We start from the raw sequence: 18,834 nt of genomic DNA on the forward strand, positions 1-18,834 counted from the left end.
TAAGGGCTCAGTGGAGATAAAAGCAGCGCAGACAAGAATTCCCTGGCGCACAGCAGACATTCGTGTCTTCTAACTCAAAATAATTTCTCACGTGCTGCCACTTTTATTACCCCTTTGATATCACAAGTTCACCGGCAATGTCATTTTTTAAAATGGCATCTTCACATGCAGGTGGAACCTCTGACCTTTAAGCACCCCTCTGTGTGCAGCACCCACCTCTGCACTCACCAGCCGGGTACGTGCTGAACCTTAACCGCTGGATTAGTCAGGACAGCATAAAACGCCCACCGTTGTTGTCTCAGAAATATGGCATCCACACAATGTTGCTAGTTCTCCATGACGGACTCTGGTGATACAAGCAGCAGTCCAATAGCCCTCGTGAGGTGCATTCCTGCACTAATGTTCAGAGGGTACTGTGGTGATAGGGGCTATACTAGTAACTATGCAGACCAGCACTATATTCTTTCTGTCCAACCAGATAATTTGCCCCATAAGCAAAGCACTGACCTGGGGAGATCTCGTGTCGAGCCCTGGTTCACATGGGAAAATGGAAACATCAGAGTCCAAGCTACAACTCCCACGAGGCCACGCACTACAGTGGAAATGTGGAACTGCCTCCAAACAAAGTGTTCCAGATCTCCCAACAAACCAAAAAATCACGGTGGTTCTGGAAATGTCAGCTGGTTTGCTTTGTTTTTTTAATAGAAAACAACAAAATAAAATGTTTTGATTTTTTTTTTTTTAATTTCTGTTCCACAAAAAACAGACTTATTTCAGTTCTGCCTCCCGCCCCCGATTTGTGATACAAACACAGGTGGAAATGTTGGACTTTCCCACAGGATGAAAATTCTGAATTTTGCTCTGTTCTCCTGACAACACTGAAAACTTCCCTCTGGCGACTGGAATGTGGGTGTCTGCCTGGTTGTAGAAGGCGGCCTCGGGTGACCCAGTGCTGCTGCTTCTCTTTAGTCCCTGCAGGGCCAGAACAATTTGGGTTCCAGGAAGGAACAGAAGAGAGTGAGTTGACAGGAAATGGCTCCCTCAAACACTGGGGCTCTGTCAGAAAGCTCAGCTTTAAGCAGAGGCTCTCCCACTTTTCCTAGCAAACTGCCTTTTTCCAACAGTGAAAAGTTTTACAGAGTTTTTTAAATTCTGCTTTTTCAATGAAGCCTAAAACCAGAAGAGGGTCTAATTTCTTCAGATTTTTCTCTCTCCTCATCCTTTTTCCAGCCCTAATTTCTTTTACACACAAAAGGGGAGAGGAAGCCAAAAAAGGGTAGAAATAGTAAGAGAAAGGCAGAGAGTGGGGTGGGGGACAACCTGCTTTGTTTCTTTCCCTGTGTAATCCCAGAGGCACTGACCCTGGGACAAGGAAGAGGGAAGTCTCTGCTCTGCAGCCTTGGCTAAGGCAACTGGCTTTTAGCTCATGCTGTACCACAAGTGGCTTTAGCCCTTAAAGGTCACAAGTTCATTCCCGTCTACTGACAATGACCCAGGTCCCTTGGCCTATCATTTCCATTTTTCAACCAGCTGGAGCCTTCCTCTGGTTTCCTGCCTGGTTCTGGTCCATGCCATGCTAGTAAAAGGACTCTGCTGCCCAACCATAATGCACGGATAACGACAGCTGGGAAAAATGACACGTGCATTTGCTTACTCATTTAGAGTACAAGTAATACCACATCTTCTGTTTAAAGTTTATTACAAGGAGGAGGGAAAAAGCAATGTTAGGAAAAACTCCCCAGCTGTTAGAGTGTTGAAGCGCTGGAATAAATTGCCTACGACCATGGTGTCCAATACGGTCCCCACATGTGGCGAAGGGGACACCATGGTGCGGCGATTGGCTCTGGACCCATGTGCAGCTCTTGGAACCTCTAAACGCTGCTCCTCCAAGCCATACCCATGGTGCCATCCGCCCACTCTGCGCACATGCCCCACGGTGGGACAAACGTGGTGGCAGCGGTGGCAGCTCAGGCCGTGGCTTGGGTCCCAACATGGCTCCTGCCAGCGTGGCACACACAGGCCCTGGCACGGGTCCTGGGGGTATAGCTCCTGCCGATGCAGCCTGCACAGGCCCCGGCGTGGCTCCTGCCAGAGCGGCCCAGGCAGTGGCCGCTTCTGTGGCTCCTGCGGCGGCCGCTCTACTGAGACGCAGCACTCAGTTTGTGGTGGGGAGGGGGAGAACAGGGGTGCCTGGCTCTGGAGGAGGGGGAGGGCATTGATAGAGTGGTGGTGGGAGCTGTGTCAAATACAGAAGGACGACAACCACAAGTGTGGCAATCCTTCAGTTACTATTGGACACCACTGGCCTAGGAGATTGTGGAATCTCCATCAGTGGAGATATTTAAGAGCAGGTTAGACACACACCTATCAGGGATGGGCTAGATAAGACATAGGCCTGCTATGAGAGCAGGAGACTGGACTAACTGAGCTCTCAAGGTCCCTTCCAGCCCTGCAAGTCAATGATGTTCTTAAAAAGAAATCCTAAAAATGTTGGAAACGTTTGAGAAGGAAGCACAGACTAGAGGGCTGGCATCTCCCCCTAAAGCGTTGGATTCTCACAAGAGAGTATTCTCTCTTGGCGGTCACTTGGTAACAAGTAGGACGGTGGTGGAGTGAGGCACGAAAACTCCAGCATCTCACAGACATCAACAATACAAGAGATTTCTTCAGTGCTACCAAAGCTGTTTATGGACCAAGAAAATATGGAATCAGTCCCCTGAGATCAAAGGATGGGACCCAACTCTTGAAAGACAATGGAGCCATTGCTTCTTGCTGGAGGGAACACTACAATGAGCTTTGGAAGTGCCCCCTCCACCATGGTCCCAGAATCCCTTGACCAAATCCTTCAGCAACTGCCTAGAGATGATCCCGTAACACATCCTACCCTGAATAAGGTCCAAGCGGCCATCAAAATGATGAAGTGCAACAAGGCAACCGGACTAGATGGAATTCTTGCTGAAATCTTCAAAGAACGTGGGCCAGAGTGCCACAAACAACTCCACCTCCTGATTCTCAAGATCTGGGATAGAGAGCAGATGCTGTGAGATTTCAGAGACATGCTGATCGTCAGTCTCTTTTCTTCAAGAAAGACGACAAGTCAGACTGTGGAAACTATCCTAGCATCTCCCTCCTGGCAATGGCAGAGAAAATCTGAGCTCAAATCCTTGCAAACCAACTCCTGCACTCTCAGAAGAAATTCTACCAGAATCCCAGTGTCACTTCCGACCATTCCAAGGAACAGTGGACATGACCTTCACTGACCAGCAACTTCAAGAAAAATGTTGTGAAAAAACCAAGCCGTACACATGAGTGTCATTGACATGACCAGCCTTCAACTCAGTCACTCGTAGCGCCCTGTGGACCACCCTCTCAAAGGTCGGCTGCCTCAAAAAATTCATTAGCATCTTGAGGCTGTTTCACAACATGACCGCCGCATTATTGAGCAACTACAGATCCCAAAGTGACTTCTTTGACGTCAAAACAGGAGTCAAATAAGGATTACATGGAATGAGTTGATATCTCCCACGTGCACATAACACTAAGCTTTTCTTTAGTAAGGGTTTTCATAGTGAAGAATAACAAAAATTATGCATGAAGAGCAAGGTTCTCTGACAGTATTTCTGTGCTGCCTTCAGTATTATTGAAAATACTTACCTTGGAAGAGTAGCTCACACTGCACAGGGCAATGCAATTTCCTCTCTGCATGGAAAATTGTCATTTATGATTTCTTTGGGGCTAATTTAATTATTTAAAACAGCATAAAACCAGATTATAAAAATGATTTTACTTAGGAAATATGAAAACTGCATAATCTGCCACTTAATTTGTTAATAGAGATTAGTGTCAATAACAATTTTATCATCCCATAAAGATACACTGAAACACAAAGATAAAATATGTTCTCTATACAAAGGATTTATAATCCAACAGAAAACGTATATAAACCTGATGGTATTAGTAAGGAATATATCAGCATTTTTCAGGCTGACAAAGCCACGATTTTATTCTGCAGGATAAAACAAGTCAGTTCCTAAACTGTATCTCAGAAAAAATTACACTCCATATATATATATTTGTAAACTGCAAAAGAAGGCAGGTTGCCACTGCTTCAGACATGCAAGTAACCTCATTTTCTATTCGGTGTGTCTCCCTCTCTGTCTAGACTCATCTGTCGGGTCCAGCCGTGAAACCATTATGGGGTACTTAGGCTCTGACAGTGGATGAAAAGCTGGATATGAGCCAGTGGTGTGCCCTTGTAGCCAAGAAACAAATGGTATATTGGGGTGTATTAGTAGAAGGACTGCCAGCAGATCTAGGGAAGTGATTATTCCCCTTTATTCAGCATGGATGAGGCCACATCTGGAGTACTGCATCCTCTTCTCCCCCACCCCCACCCCTGCCCCGCCTACAGAAAGGATGTAGACATACTGGAGACAGTCCAGCCCAGCGGGACGAAAATGATTCGGGGGCTGGAGTATGTGACCTGTGAGAAGAGGCTGAGGGATTTGGGTTTATTAGTCAACAGAAAAGAACAGTGAGGAGCAATTTGATAGCAGCCTTCAACTTCCTGAAAGGGGGCTCTAAAGATGATGGAGAGAGACTGTTCTCAGTGGTGACAGATGACAGCGTAAGGAGCAATGGTCTGAAGTTACAGTGAAGTAGATCTATATTGGATATTTGGAAAAACTATTTTGCTAGGAGTAGAGTGAAGCACTGCACTGTGTTACCTAGAGAGGTGGTAGAATCTCCATCCCTAGAGGTTTTTATGTCCCGGCTTGACAAAGCCCTGGCTGGGATGATTTAGTTGGGTTTGATCCTGCTTTGGGCAGGGGGTTGGACTCGATGACCTCCTGAGGTCCCTTCCAACCCTATGATTCTATGACAGTCTACTTCCATATAAATGAGCATGATGAGGTACTGCCAGCACTGGGGCTGACCAATGAGGCCATTAGAGAAAATGGTACTGTAGTGAGTCACTATGGCCTCCTGCAGACCCGGAGGCAGGGGAAGCTATGCAGAGGCCCTGGTGGGCGGGGCCGGAGTCAGGAGACCAGAGGCCCGCCCCTCAGAGGGCGGGGCCAAGGGCTAGAAGAGCCAAAGGCGGGACTCAGGACCCATTCGGGCCTGGGTCTCCGGGCAGGGAGGACGTGCCTGCATGAGCTCCTCGGCACCAAAGGGAGAGGGCCTGCGGCCGCCCGGCCAGGCCAGAGGAGCAGGCCCCCAGAGGCTCCAAGCAATCCCGGGTCCATATGCCCCAAGGAGACTACCCGGACTTCCCAGACCTCCCAGGACCTTCCCGCCGGCGGAGACCCCCCGCCTTGGAAGAGGCCCCGGGAGCGGGCTGCCCCAGAGTCCCGGCGGACCCTTACAGCACTCAGACCCAGGACCGCCTTGCGTCTCCTGTATTGCCGCCGCCTGACTACCCTAACGACATTGTTATGGACGATTGGCTGGAGCCCCCAAAGGTGGATGACCCGGAGGAGACCGACCTAGGGGGACCCCTCGACCAGATGGACTGGGACCTTCCGCCAGCAGAGGGTGAGGTAGGAAGTGGCCCGGGGAACGACGCTCACGAACCAATGGCAGTGTGTTGCGGTCTGGATCCCCACTGCCGGGGTTGCGTGTGAGCGACCCCCAGGGCCCCGGGCCGGGTCGCAGTGGAGTGGGAGGGCCTGCGACCCCCTACCCCCCTCCTTGACAGGGCCAGCCTGAGGGCTGGGCCTGTGGTTACACCTTGTGTTGCTGCCCCGCCCCAAACGGAGGGCTGGGCCCAGAACTGTGCTAGTACTTGGGGACTGCTGCCCTACCCTGAACTGAGGGCCGGGCCTAGAACGGTACTATTACCTGTGAACTGCTGCCCTGCCCTGGACTGAGGGCTGGGCCCAGAACTATACTACTCTTGTGAACTGCGGCCCCGCCCTCGGTTGAGGGCTGGGGCCTGTATGGTGTTGTAGCGGTGAGCCGCTGACCACCCGAACTGAGTACGGGCTGGTGCTCTAACCCCTTTTTGCTGCCGCCCGCCCTAGGCCAAGGGGCTGGCCGTCTCGGGACGTGTTACAGGTACCATGACAGACTCAGTGTTCATTACACTCACAGGCACTGACTCCAGCCCTGGAGCACCCAGTGAAAAAAATTAATGGGTGCTTAGCACCACTGGCAGTTCAGATTTCCCTCCCTCCCATGTTTCTCGTCTGCTGGTGGCCCCACGGATCAACTCCTTCCCCTCCCTCCCATCTCATCTCATCCACCAGGATAAGCTGTTTCATGGCATTTTTTAAATGAATGAAAAACAATTTTGCTAGTGTGTCAGATGTACCAACTCAGTTATCTGGAAGCGATTGTGCGTTAGTTAATGTGCCCTTCCGAAATTCCAACAGCCCTGTGGGCAGTACTAAGACAAATATAAATTTCATTACCTGGAAAAGTCTGAAAACTTTGTCTTCCTTTTTCCAGTAAACACATCAAATGGATCAAGAGTGTTCTACAAAGCAGGCCCTGATAGAGAAGCTTAGTGTGTTCCTCTCACAATCCAGTTTTCCGCAACGTTCATTAACAGCAAATTAATAAACCCAAATCTCCCTTTGTACAAGTGTAAGCATTTTTCTTTAGAGCAGACTAGAACCCGCCCAGATTGCTTTATTTTCCTCTGGCTTACTGCTCTCATTGCTGTTTTCTTCTGGCCTGTACAGGTTGAAGCTCTCTAATCCAGAATTCTCTCCTCTGGCAAACTCTGTAATCTGTCATCATTTTAGTTAACCGGACAATCATGGGTGCGGCCAAGTTTCTTGTAGTCCCGTAAAGTTTGTTTCTAGCCAGCAGCCCTGGTCCTCAGTGTTCAGTGCTGTTATTTAGCTGTCATTTACTGCTCAATGTCATCTAAGAAGAGCTCAGTAAGCAATGGGAGGGTTGGTAATACGCTAGAAAATATTGACCTCCCTTGGTCCACCAAATTCTCTTGTCCTGCACCGGTCAGGTCCTGTGGGTACTGGATGAGAGAACTTCAACCTGTGGCAACTTGGAGTCATGAATACTATGCAAGACTGAGTCTCAGTGTTTTGTGGGTTTTTTACACCAGTAGTGATCTGGCATTTTACAACTCAACAAGTACACCAGGGAGCAGCGTGCAATGGTTCTCAAATGAAGGGTGCCTTTTATATTAGTCACCCTTCCACACACAAGATTTTGGAAAAGTAAGCTACATTCAAGCCCCCTCTCTAAAATGAAATCTCTCTTTTAATGAAATGGAATAACATCTTTTCACAGCACACTTCTTGTTTGTGCTCCATATTCCAGGTAATACTTTAAAAACTCTTGCTGAAATTGTAGATATGTTAAGTTTTATAGTCATTGAAGTAGCCTCCTTCCCCTCAAGACAGCTGTCTCCAAACACAGCTTTCAGGATTCCTCATGAATAAACAATGAAGCACTCAGAGGCTGTCCTTGAAGAGGTTTGGCTGAAAGTAGTTTATCAAAGTGCTGCATCTAATAAATGATTGATAAGTGAAACTGCCCTACCATGTCCATTCTTTATTTTCGGTACAGGCCAGAACTGGAGTCGAATTACAGAATCCAGATCCACATTTTAAATGTCCCATAGTCTGGTGAAGGTTCATAGCTGAGAAAGGGGCTTGGTAAGGTGCACATGTAAAAAGGTGCTCTTTGCAAAATTCAAACCAGAGTTCAGGCTGAAAGGCCTCCCAAGCCCCAGCGGACCATCTTACAGAACAAACCAAGCGCTCATCAACACGAACTCTGAAATTCAGGAACAAAATTCTACACTGGACTGAGTATGGAACGGCCCACATCAATGGTCAGCCTTGGTCCATTCTTTCATGAGGGCCTTCACTCTTGCCAGCCTCTTTTGGAGGCCAGAATGCACTGAAGCAACGTTATCGCATTAATAATACATTAGCAATGACTGAGAAGCAAAAAGACTTTCCCTTATTCCTATTATGTCAATAACATATGCACCACTTTTGACTGCTCCTCAGAAACCTTTCAGGTAGTATCAGCCAATCAACTAACTTCATCGGTCAAAAGCAGATGGGTAACAAAAACTCATCTAAGGCAAAGTTGAGCTGGCGCAGGGCACCCGGTTGGACTGAAAGACAGAGAAATGCAACTTTTAACAGGAAAAAAAACAATTCCCATGTTAGACATGAAGTCAGCTGTCAAGAAAAGAACCAAATACAAGATGTTAAACATGAGGCAAAGAACCTTAGCCTCTACCATGGACCCCACAACCAGCACAGCTCAATCATCCTTATGCAGCTGGGCTGACAGCCCTGACGGGTCCCAGGGCAGGGTATGGGGTGGGCCTTCTCGATGCCGCCAGATGGGGTGGAGCCCTGGGTGGAAGGGGTGGGGCTGGGATAGGCAGTCCTCAGTACCATACTGCACCTCCCCCACACAGCTCACGTTACTTCAGCAGTGATTTAAAGGGCTGTGGGCAGTAGTGGCAGCTGGGAGCTTTTTGCATCTCTGAGGTACAGGCAGTTGTCCCCTATCAGGGCTGTTCCCCACTTGGGCAGTTTGAGTGCACGAGGAGAAGACCTGCTAGAGACTTTAAAAAGTACCCTGCCACTAATGGCTTCTGCTTAAAATCTCCCCAAGGTCACAGGTTCCCTGACCCTGGCTGATATACTGCCACCACCCACAAGCAAAAACCCCTTTGAGAGCCCAGGAAGACGCAGTCGGGAATTTCTTCCCTCAAGCTCTTTAATCCTCCCTCTTGAGAGAAAGCAAAAGCAAGTCATTTTCCTAGCAGCTGACCTTGCAGTTTTAGGCACGTGTACGCAGAACCTCCTGCCTGCCAGGACACAGGGATCAGATCGTAGTATGAAAAAGGTGATTTTATTACAAAACAAAGACAACATCCTTGGTAAAGCACCACTTAGTTGCCAGGTATTACACAGCAACTGAAACAACCCAAGATTAACACCCAGACAATTATTTCCCTGCATTCAGTTAAAAAGTTACAGGATATGGGGGGAGGAGGTAAGTACAGTAAACCCTCCATGTTACAGACCCCAATTTAGCGGACTTCAGGAACAACGGATGTCCGCCAACTCCCTCCCACCCCCCCGGTCTTCCCAAAGTCCACTGGGGTCTGTAAAATTCTAAATTCCCCCACCTCCCGCAAAAAAAAAAAAATGTTAAGGGACTGACCACCGCTGCAGCCTGGAGGAGTGGCCCCTCCTCCGTCAGAGCCGCCACGCACTCGTCCCACCAGGGTGGGCACGCACCTGGGTAGACGGTACTCGCATGCACACCCCACCCCTGGTGGGAGGAGTGGGTGGCAACTCTGGTGGCGGCTCCTCCAGGCCGCATGGCGGGGCAGCTCCAGCTGTGCGTGGTGGGGTCCCTCCACCCACACATGGAATTGTCCCAGCTGCAGGTCTGGCACCTCTAGCTGAGTAGCTGGGTCCCAGCTGCACAGCAGATTCCAGCGCTGTGGGCAGTAGTGGCAGCTGGGAGCTGGAACTCCTCCAGGAGCAGCAGTTCTGGCTCTAGTGGCGGTGGCTATTTTTGAGGGGCTGGGGAAGCCTGGGAGGGGTGGGTGGGCAGTAAGCCCTCACATTTAATGGACGCTCAGGAATAACAGACACCCCTCCCGCTCATTAGTCGGTTATATCGAGGGGTTACTGTACCTGAGCTCAGCATGGAGCAGTCCCACAAAGCCAAATTACGGAAAATGACCTGATCGCATCTGTTCTACTGTTAGGGGGATTCCCTATTCTACTCACATCTGTCGTTCCAAGGTTTAGTCCTTCCCAAGGCTACTGCTAGAAATTCCATTCCGTGTCTCCCAGATCTCCTCTGGCCACACACAGGCTCCCCAAGAGGGTCCCAATTTGCTTCCAGTTAAAAATCTCACCCTCTGCTTGCACTGGTTCTCCTGCCTCTCTACCAACACTTCCTGGAGACTCTCAAGGACCCACTCTTGCAGTCCATTTTGTGAACTGAATACCTGGGGTGTCCAAAATACGGTAGCATCCCTCCCATTCGTCACACTGCCACCCACTGTCAGCAGGCCTGTTCTAATGTCTCCTAACTCTGCTGAGCGAACAGGCATCGCCCCAGCCACCAGATTCCCACTCTAGCCTCTCAACACAGTAAATACACACTTGAGTTCCACCCAGAGAGAAAGCTGTACCATTCAGGATGTCTGAGGGTTTTTTAAGCCAATAGTGGTCTGGCATTTTACAGCTCAATGAGTAAGGCAGGGAGCAGTAAGCAAGAACTGTCATACCAGCAGGCTAGGCCAGGGAAGGGAAACTCAGACAATTAGTGAAATGGCTTTTCAACTGATGGCAATGTAAGCAAAGTCCTTAGAGAAACTGGTGCACAGGAGTGACATGAAATGAATACACTGATTACTGACAGGAAAGGAGTAAACTCCTGTTTCCATCATGGCACAGTAACATTATGCATTCAAATCTCTAGACTTAGATCAGTGAAAGAGTTAAGTATCATGCCCATCAAGAAAACCATTATTGTCAAACTGCCTTTTACCAGGCTAATGAATATCCAGTTTTAGACAGACAGACAGACAGACAGACAGACAGGAACTGCTCATGCTTTAATTAGTCATTATACTGATAATGGCACAGAAAATCTCATTTTAAATGTCTAGCTCTGTATATGAATAAATTATACATTAAAATTGCACATCTGTTATGTTAATTAACAGGTAGACATAATTCAATAGTCAAGGAACCATCTTAGAGGACCCCAACATTTCATAAAATCTCAATGTAACCGATACATTTGTACAGCAGGGGGAGGAATTCATCTGCATTTCCCAGTTACATGGATGGCTGACTCTCTTTGAACACGGAGGAGAAAGTGCCACTATAATCACAGTTCCCCCTTCCCGGCTAACATACTGGTTATGTGGGTTTTAGGGTCTGGAGGGTTGATATGTAATCATGGGGCCATATCAGCCTCCTCACCTGAACCAGCTCTTTTGGTTAATTGCTCTCTGGAGTACAACATTCAGTTCTTCCAGACACCAGCTGGGAGCAAGCCTTAGGACATCACCAATGTTCTCTCTGGTCCTTTCATGGCAGATGCTCACTCACAGGATTTCAGTAGCTTCAAAGGGATGGTTAGAAAAAGACTAACAGAGTCACCTTGGGACAAAGACACTGGAGACTCAGACCAATCAGCCTCTGCTCCCTACACCTTGGTCGTGCATGTCGGTGGCTTGTTGGCTGGAAGACTCACCCATCCCACAGGAAACCCAGTCCTTGTCATCACTTTTAGCATGGATTATCCTTAGGGTTCTCATCACCATCCGAGGACTACAGTCAGCTCAGCTGGTCTTTCCAACCTGGCCTAGAGTCATAGCATTTAAGTGCAGAGGGGACCACCAGAACACCCAAACTGGTCTCCTGTGCAGCTCAGTGCCACCGACCTGCCAACCCCAACAACCAGAGCGAGACCCATCTACCACAGCCCACGGGAGACGGGGCTGTTACTTGCTACAGGCAGCGAACAGGAGGGACTGGGGTTCACCAGGGCCCCAGCCACTGCCACGGCAGGGAAAAGACAACATGAGAAACGCCCATGTAATCTGGCAAGGGATCCACACCCACATGCTGCAGAGGAAGGAGAGGGACCCCAAGGTCACTGCCACTCTGGCCTGGGGGAAAATTCCTACCTGACCTCACCTATGGCGATGAGTTAGGCCCTGTGCATGTGAGCGCCAACCAGCCAACCACACCGGCAGATAGAGAGCACTCAGGATCACCTCGGAGCCCTGGGCCTGTCCGGCCACTGTCCCATCTCTAGCCATGGTCAGGCCTGACTATCTATGGCATCTGAGTTTTAAAAACCCAAAGAACATACATGGGGGTGGGGGAAGGGAATCCCTTCTGACCTGTTAAATGCTGAGGCATGAGCTTACAGAGAGATAAGACACAAACCAAAGCAAGTCCCCATGTCCAACTCATCTGCCTTCCCTACAACGGTGCTCAGACGTTCACCCAGATAGATGAGGAAAAGGCACACAATGCCTGTGGTACTGGCGGTGGAGGAGCTTGGCACTGGCAGTTGCTTTCAGGTCAACCTGAAACGATTCGTGACTTTGAGCTGATTTGGAAGCTGGCTTGGATGAAAAAAACCTTCAACTTTTAATTTTGAGCCAATGTTTCATTCTGAAAATGTTATTTATTTTTAAAAGAAAAAAATCGACCTGAAACAGAACTATTTGGAGTTCTCATTTCAATAGAAAAAGCCCTGAAAAATTCCCATTTTGGCTCAGCTGGAAATGATTCATTTTTCAAATTGTTCAATTGGAGCACTGACCAGAAAAGTCAATTACTCACTCGACTCTAACCGAAGAGGCAGAGTACTTTGTTAGTGCCTCCCACCTGAACAGCTCAGTATCTTTATATATGCTCCTGAATTTAACTTTACAATACCCCACCAAGGTCCCACAATACCTGGCTAGAGAAACAGAGTCAGAGAAGTTAGTGCAGTATCCCCTTTTTCTGACCTGAAGGTCTGACTCGAAGCAGTTTGCTTTTGTGTGGTACTGAGAACTCCCAGAGAAGGCAAATCAGGCCATTTATGATCATGCTAAAATAGGATGTAAAGTGCCAAACTCCAGAAAAAAAAAAAAAGCTTAATACCTTTGGCCTAAACAATGAGCCTCAAACCAGGTGGTAGATTTGTAGCAACAAAGGTGAGAGCATCCAACTGTCCCCACTACTAGAGAATGTGCCCCCCGAAAAAAGCATTGAGGCACTTGCTGTGCATTTTTACATGTCCCCGTGCACAGAAACAGGTTCTGCAACCAGCCCCATCTCCACAACAGAGAAGGAATCAGAAATATTTTAGCAGGACTGAATCTTTTATGAATTTCCATGAGCACTGGCGCTGGGTCTTTATGCATAATTGTTTCTATAGACATAAAACGAGCATACATTAGGATAACATGGGGCCTAATGGTCTTTGCTTGCACATTTCCACAAGAGCAACCCCCACATAAGTCCAATTTCCCATGCAACATGGGGGGCAGATCCAGGAAGCTGATGAGGGCACCAGCCCTGGTCAGTTTCTTGGCTCCAGCTAGTTGAGGGGAGCCAGGAGAAGGTGGAAATCTGGCTCCCAGCTCCCTTCTGCTGGGAGGAGGCAGAAAAATCACCAGCACCAGTGGTCAGCTTCTCCCCTGCTTCTCTCAGATGGGGGAAGCCAGGGAGAAGCCACAACAGCACGGCTGTCTTCTTCCCTGGCTTCCCCCAGCTGGGAGAAGCAGAGCTGGACAGACAGCTGCAGAACAGCTTCGAGTTGCGCTTAAGTTACAACTATCTACAAAGCTCTAACTACTATGTGCAGCAGTTTCATTGGGCCAAGCTCTAGGGTCGAGCCAAGGAGAGCTCAGGAGTATTCAAAGACAGAGAACGCAAGAACATAAGAATGGCCATACTGGGTCAGACCAAAGGTCCATCCAGCCCAGCATCCCATCTGCCGACGGTGGCCAATGCCAGGTGCCCCAGAGAAGGAGAACAGAAGACAATGATCAAGTGATTTATCTCCTGCCATCCATCTCCTGCCCTTGTTCTGAGGGCTAGGGCACCATACTTTATCCCTGGCTAATAGCCATTTATGGACCTAACCTGCAAAAATGTATCAAGCTCTTTTTTAAACCCTAATAGAGTCCTGGCCTTCACAGCCTCCTCGGGCAAGGAGTTCCACAGGTTGACTGTGCGCTGTGTGAAGAAAAATTTCCTTGTATTAGTTTTGAACCTACTACCCATCAACTTCATTTGGTGTCCCCTAGTTCTTGTATTATGGGAAAAGGTAAATAATTTTTCTATATTCACTTTCTCCACACCATTCATGATTTTATATACCTCTATCATATCGCCCCTCAATCGCCTCTTTTCCAAACTGAAAAGTCCCAGTCTCTCTAGCCTCTCCCCATATGGGACCCGTTCCAAGCCCCTAATCATCTTAGTCGCCCTTTTCTGAACCTTTTCTAATGCCAATATATCTTTTTTTGAGGTGAGGAGACCACATCTGCACGCAGTACTCAAGATGTGGGCGTACCATAGTTTTATATAGGGGAAGTATGATATCTTTTGTCTTATTATCGATCCCTTTTTTAATAATTCCTAACATCCTATTTGCCTTACTAACTGCTGCTGCACACTGCGTGGATGTCTTCAGAAAACTATCCACTATAACTCCAAGATCCCTTTCCTGATCTGTCGTAGCTAAATTTAACCCCACCATGTAGTACGTGTAATTTGGGTTATTTTTTCCAATGTGCATTACCTTACACTTACCCACATTAAATTTCATTTGCCATTTTGCTGCCCAATCACTCAGTTTGCTGAGATCTTTTTGTAGTTCTTCACAATCCCTTTTGGTTTTGACTGTCCTGAACAACTTGGTGTCATCTGCAAACTTTGCCACCTCACTGCTTACCTCATTTTCTAGATCATTGATGAACAAGTTGAACAGGATCGGTCCCAGGACTGACCCCTGGGGAACACCACTAGTTACCCTCCTCCATTGTGAAAATTTACCATTTATTCCCACCCTTTGTTTTCTGTATTTTAACCAATTCCCGATCCATGAAAGGATCTTTCCTCCTATCCCATGACCACCTAATTTACATAAAAGCCTTTGGTGTGGGACCGTGTCAAAGGCTTTCTGGAAATCTAGGTATATTATGTCCACTGGGTGCCCCTTGTCCGCATGTTTATTAACCCCTTCAAAGAATTCTAATAGATTAGTTAGACACGACTTCCCTCTGCAGAAACCATGCTGACTTTTGCCCAACAATTCGTGCTCTTCTACGTGCCTTGCAATTTTATTCTTTACTAGTGTTTCCACTAATTTGCCTGGTACTGATGTTAAACTTATCGGCTTTGTACCACCTTGCTGTTCCCCAGTCCATGGCAGCCAGGAGCCAGCGGGGTGCAAGGAAGGTCTGGATGTCCCCTCTTTCATGTGGCCCATTGTTAGCAGGTCACTGCTCCCTGTGAGCACAACATTCTGGTTTCTAGCAGCAAGGCAACACTGGGGGAAGGCAGAGAGGCTATCCCCCTTCCTTAGGGCCATGCTTCCAGGAGTCATGTCGGCACAGGAGCCACACAGCTGCCATGTAAAAAGGAAAATTCAGCCTCTAGCCATTAAGGTTGTAAAGAAAAGCTTGAAAGTGTGAGCCAAGCATCACCAACACAGGGCCACCTGCCTGAGTCTGCAGGCAGCCTGAGACAACTGCTCTGAGGGGCAGGACTTTCCCCACACATCTCACTGAGGGGTTATTGCTCTGGAGGGCCCAACAGCCCCATCTCAGCAGGGCACTCTGTGGAGGACCTGGGGTGAACAGCACCACAGGTCTCCCCATAAGTAGATATATCCCAAATGCTGGGTAAAACCAAGCGAATCCCTGCTGCCCCTCTGAGTGTGGTGCTACTCCTGCTGTGGAAAGGGGAGCCCTGCTACTCTTCCTAGTGGAAATCAGGGGAGACCAGGCCACTGTCCCTGCTTATGACAAAAGGTAACATCAAAAAGGCATCATCACCAGAGGAACGTGAACAGTGATCTCATGATCACAACACACAGCACATTACAGGTGGAGGTTTCCTTGCTAATGGAAAATGAAATGCAAAGAGGTAACCTGTCCAGAGCAACTCCGTTGAATGGGTATTTAGGATCAGGCACACAGACTATGGACACGCAGGTGTTTTGGACTGTGTGTATATTAGGAACTCTGCACCATGCCTTGCCGCATACAGATACACAATAAGGCTCTCCTTCCCGTGTTGGACTGAACTCCCCGGGGATAGCCATGAGAGGCCTATGACTTCAGTGAGAGAGAGAGGGATCGAGCCCCTATATTGACCAGACATCCGGCTTCCCTGGAATAGAAGGGTTCTTCTTCCCTTAAACTTCTCTCTGCTTAGGCCCCGTCCACTCCTACAGGTTGGTTTCTGGTGCAGTGACTGTGCCTGAGTTCTTTTGGAGAGAAAATTAATCCCAGGGAGCCACTTCTTCCACAGCATTGAAGAGTCCAGTAAAGAGGAACCTGCCGCCTGTTCGCTGCAAAAATGTAGGGCTGCCCTGACTTGCCGTCCCATCTGACCCTTCTCTGACACCAACAGCCCCTGGGGTTCTGAGTGCAAGAAAGCACATCTTGCAAATGTGCAAGCGTAATAAATAGTGGCCAGATGGCCTCCGCTGTTCAGGTGGCTCTCTGCTCCAACAGGCAAGAGGTGACTGGTTACAGACAATCTGGCTGCACCAGAATGGTGCTCAGGAAACCTGTGGGGTTGCTGCTGTCAGCACAAGGAAGATGCACCCCACTTTGCAGTTATTTCCATTCCACCCCCCCAGCCATTCTGCTCCGTCCATCCACTGTAATGCACGGCAATGCAGTGAATGTACTCTTACTACCCCGGCTTTTCACTGTCCCCTCACACGCCGACACAAATCAAACACGCACACGAGATATAGACGCCGGAGCAGTCAGTCACAAAGCCAAGGAGGCCACCCAGTAACAGAGGCTACTCCACTTCTGGGACTTGCTCATCTAACCAGATCTTTGCAGGTTTTCTTTGTTTAGAATAACACACTTACCTACCCCCAACCCTGCGAATCCCCCTGCTCACAGGCAATGCCATTTTGCAGGCATGCTGCCTCTCTCTATGTGACTGAAAGAGCGGCTTGCCTGAATCGGCACATGATCAGACAGTTCCGCCCAGGAGAGCTACAGCCCCGACTGGCAAGGCAGCTACAAAAATAACGCCGGGGTGTAAATACAGCTAGCCAGGCGGGGAGTGTAAGTGTGTTACACGAGTCTCCATCATCCCCCCGCCCTGCTCCTGCCCCGAGTGTGTCACTCAGAGCAGTCAGCCGCACGGGGCGGGCCCTTGCATCAGGCAGGGCCAGGCCAGGGGAGTCCCCCGGGGAGGAAGAACTCCGTAGCGGCCGGGAGCTCGCGGAGCGCTGGCCCCGCCCGGGCTGCAGGCGGGTGCGGCGGCGCGGGGTGCGCGCCGGCAGAGACCCGCACAGCGGCGGGCGGAGGGCGGCTTCCCTGCCCGCAGCCGGCGCCCGGCAGCAGCAGGACCCCGCGGAGGGCACAACCCCCGGGGGCGGTGGGGGGCGCCCGGGGAGCCCCCTGCGGAGCGGAGCGGAGCCGGGCGGGGCGGGGCGGGGCGGGGCGGGGCGGGGGCTCGCAGCGGGCTCCCCCCCCCCCGAGCAGCCGGCACTGCGGCCCTCGCCCCCCCCGCGGCCCGCCGCCTACCTTTGCCTTCCATCGCGGAGCCTCGGCGCGGTGCGGCGCGGGAGCCGGGAGCCGGGAGCCGGGCGGGCTGGGGCGCTGCGTGGGCGGCCGCCGGGCCGGGGCGCGGAGCGGAGCTGAGCGGAGCGGGCAGCTGCAAGCAAAGCGCAGAGAGCGGGTGAGCGGGAGGCGCCGGCAGAGCGCGGGCGGGGCGGGGCGGGGGGGGCGCCGGGCCGGCGGGGTTACCTGGGCGGGGAGCCGCAGGCCGGCGCTGTCCGCCGCGCTGGTGCTGCAGGTGAGTGTCGCTCCGCGCAGCCAGCTCGGCGGCACGCTCGGCAGATTTGCATACGAGCCGCCGCGCATGCGCACAGCCTCCACCCCCCCCCGCCACCTCCCATCTGCCCGCTGGGAGCGGAGTGGTGGGTTGGGGCGCGCAGACAAACCCGGCCTGGATCTGTCCGGCCGCCCCCGGGGAACGGTCCCGGCTGCCTGGCCGCGGGGGAGAGGTACCCGGGTCCCCCTGTCCGCCGGGACGAGGAGGAGCCTGGGGCGCCTCGAAGCCTCACACTCGTCTGGGACCTGGGTTTGCTGAGCGCCCGCGCGGCTCGTCGCAGGCATGGGGCGCGGGGCGTGCGCGGCTGGGCGTGCTCGGCTTGCAGAGCAGAGCGAGGGGCGGTCTGAGAGCTGCCTTCGGCTGCCTGCAGGGAGCGGCTGCTCTCGGTGGTGAGCGATGGCAGAACGAGGAGCAAAGGTCTCAGTTACAGCAGGAGAGGTCTAGGCTGGGTGTTAGGAACAACTGTGTCCCCAGGAGGGCGGTGAGGCACTGGAATGTGGTGCCTAGAGAGGTGGTGGGATCTCCATCCCTACAGGTGTGCAAGTCCCCACTTGGCAAAGCCCTGGCTGGGGTGATTTAGTTGGGGTTGGTCCTGCTTTGGGCAGGGGGCTGGACTTGATGACCTCCTGAGGTCCCTCCCAGCCCTGGGATTCTCTGAAGTGAACGAAAGAGGTAATAGGGCTGCGGCAAGGGGAGTGTAATTCAATCAGGATGGGTGTGGCTCACTTCCAGCAATGACAAGAAGAACAAGGAGGAGCCCTGTGACATGTTAAGGTGTAACAGATTTATTTCAGCATCAGGCATTGTGGGTAAGAAGCACTTGGTCAGATGCAAGGATGCAGCTGATGAAGAGTTTTTTTGCCAGCAAAAACTGATGATCAAATAAAGCTGCTGCTTTTTTTTTTTTAAGGTGCCACAGAACTCCTTGTTTTTGCAGATACAGACTAACAGGGTTACTCCTGTGAGACAGTGAGAGGGAGGTGAGACTACCTAAGGGGGAAAAGGACTTTAGTCTTTAAAGTTAGTCTTTAAAGTTCCACTGGACTCCTTGGTGTATATGTCTAGACAGCATTTTCAAGTTCTGGGGTTCAGATTTTCCTCTGACTGCAACCTAGTCAGTTCACCTGCAGAGCCCAATAACCAGCACATACCACAGGGCAGCCACCCCCTACTGCTCAGCAAACAGAGCAGGTGGCAGAGTCATCTTGCATTAGTCCATGCAATACAGATGGTTTTTATTCTTTTTAAAGGATTTTAG

At 50.4% G+C, this 18,834-nt stretch overlaps 1 protein-coding gene across 1 annotated transcript in view; it reads right to left on the bottom strand.

Annotated features, from left to right (window-relative positions):
* FGF12 (fibroblast growth factor 12) overlaps positions 1–17,388 on the bottom strand; it is a 286,688-nt gene extending 269,300 nt beyond the window's left edge. The window contains exon 1 of the mRNA XM_075003963.1: positions 17,267–17,388. Within this exon, the coding sequence (XP_074860064.1) occupies positions 17,267–17,279 (13 nt within the window). The 5' untranslated portion in view covers positions 17,280–17,388. The remainder of the gene's footprint in view (positions 1–17,266) is intronic.
* Between the last annotated feature and the right edge of the window lie 1,446 nt (positions 17,389–18,834).

This window comes from Carettochelys insculpta, chromosome 10 (genome assembly GCF_033958435.1).
Source record: "Carettochelys insculpta isolate YL-2023 chromosome 10, ASM3395843v1, whole genome shotgun sequence".
Classification (NCBI taxonomy): domain Eukaryota; kingdom Metazoa; phylum Chordata; order Testudines; family Carettochelyidae; genus Carettochelys; species Carettochelys insculpta.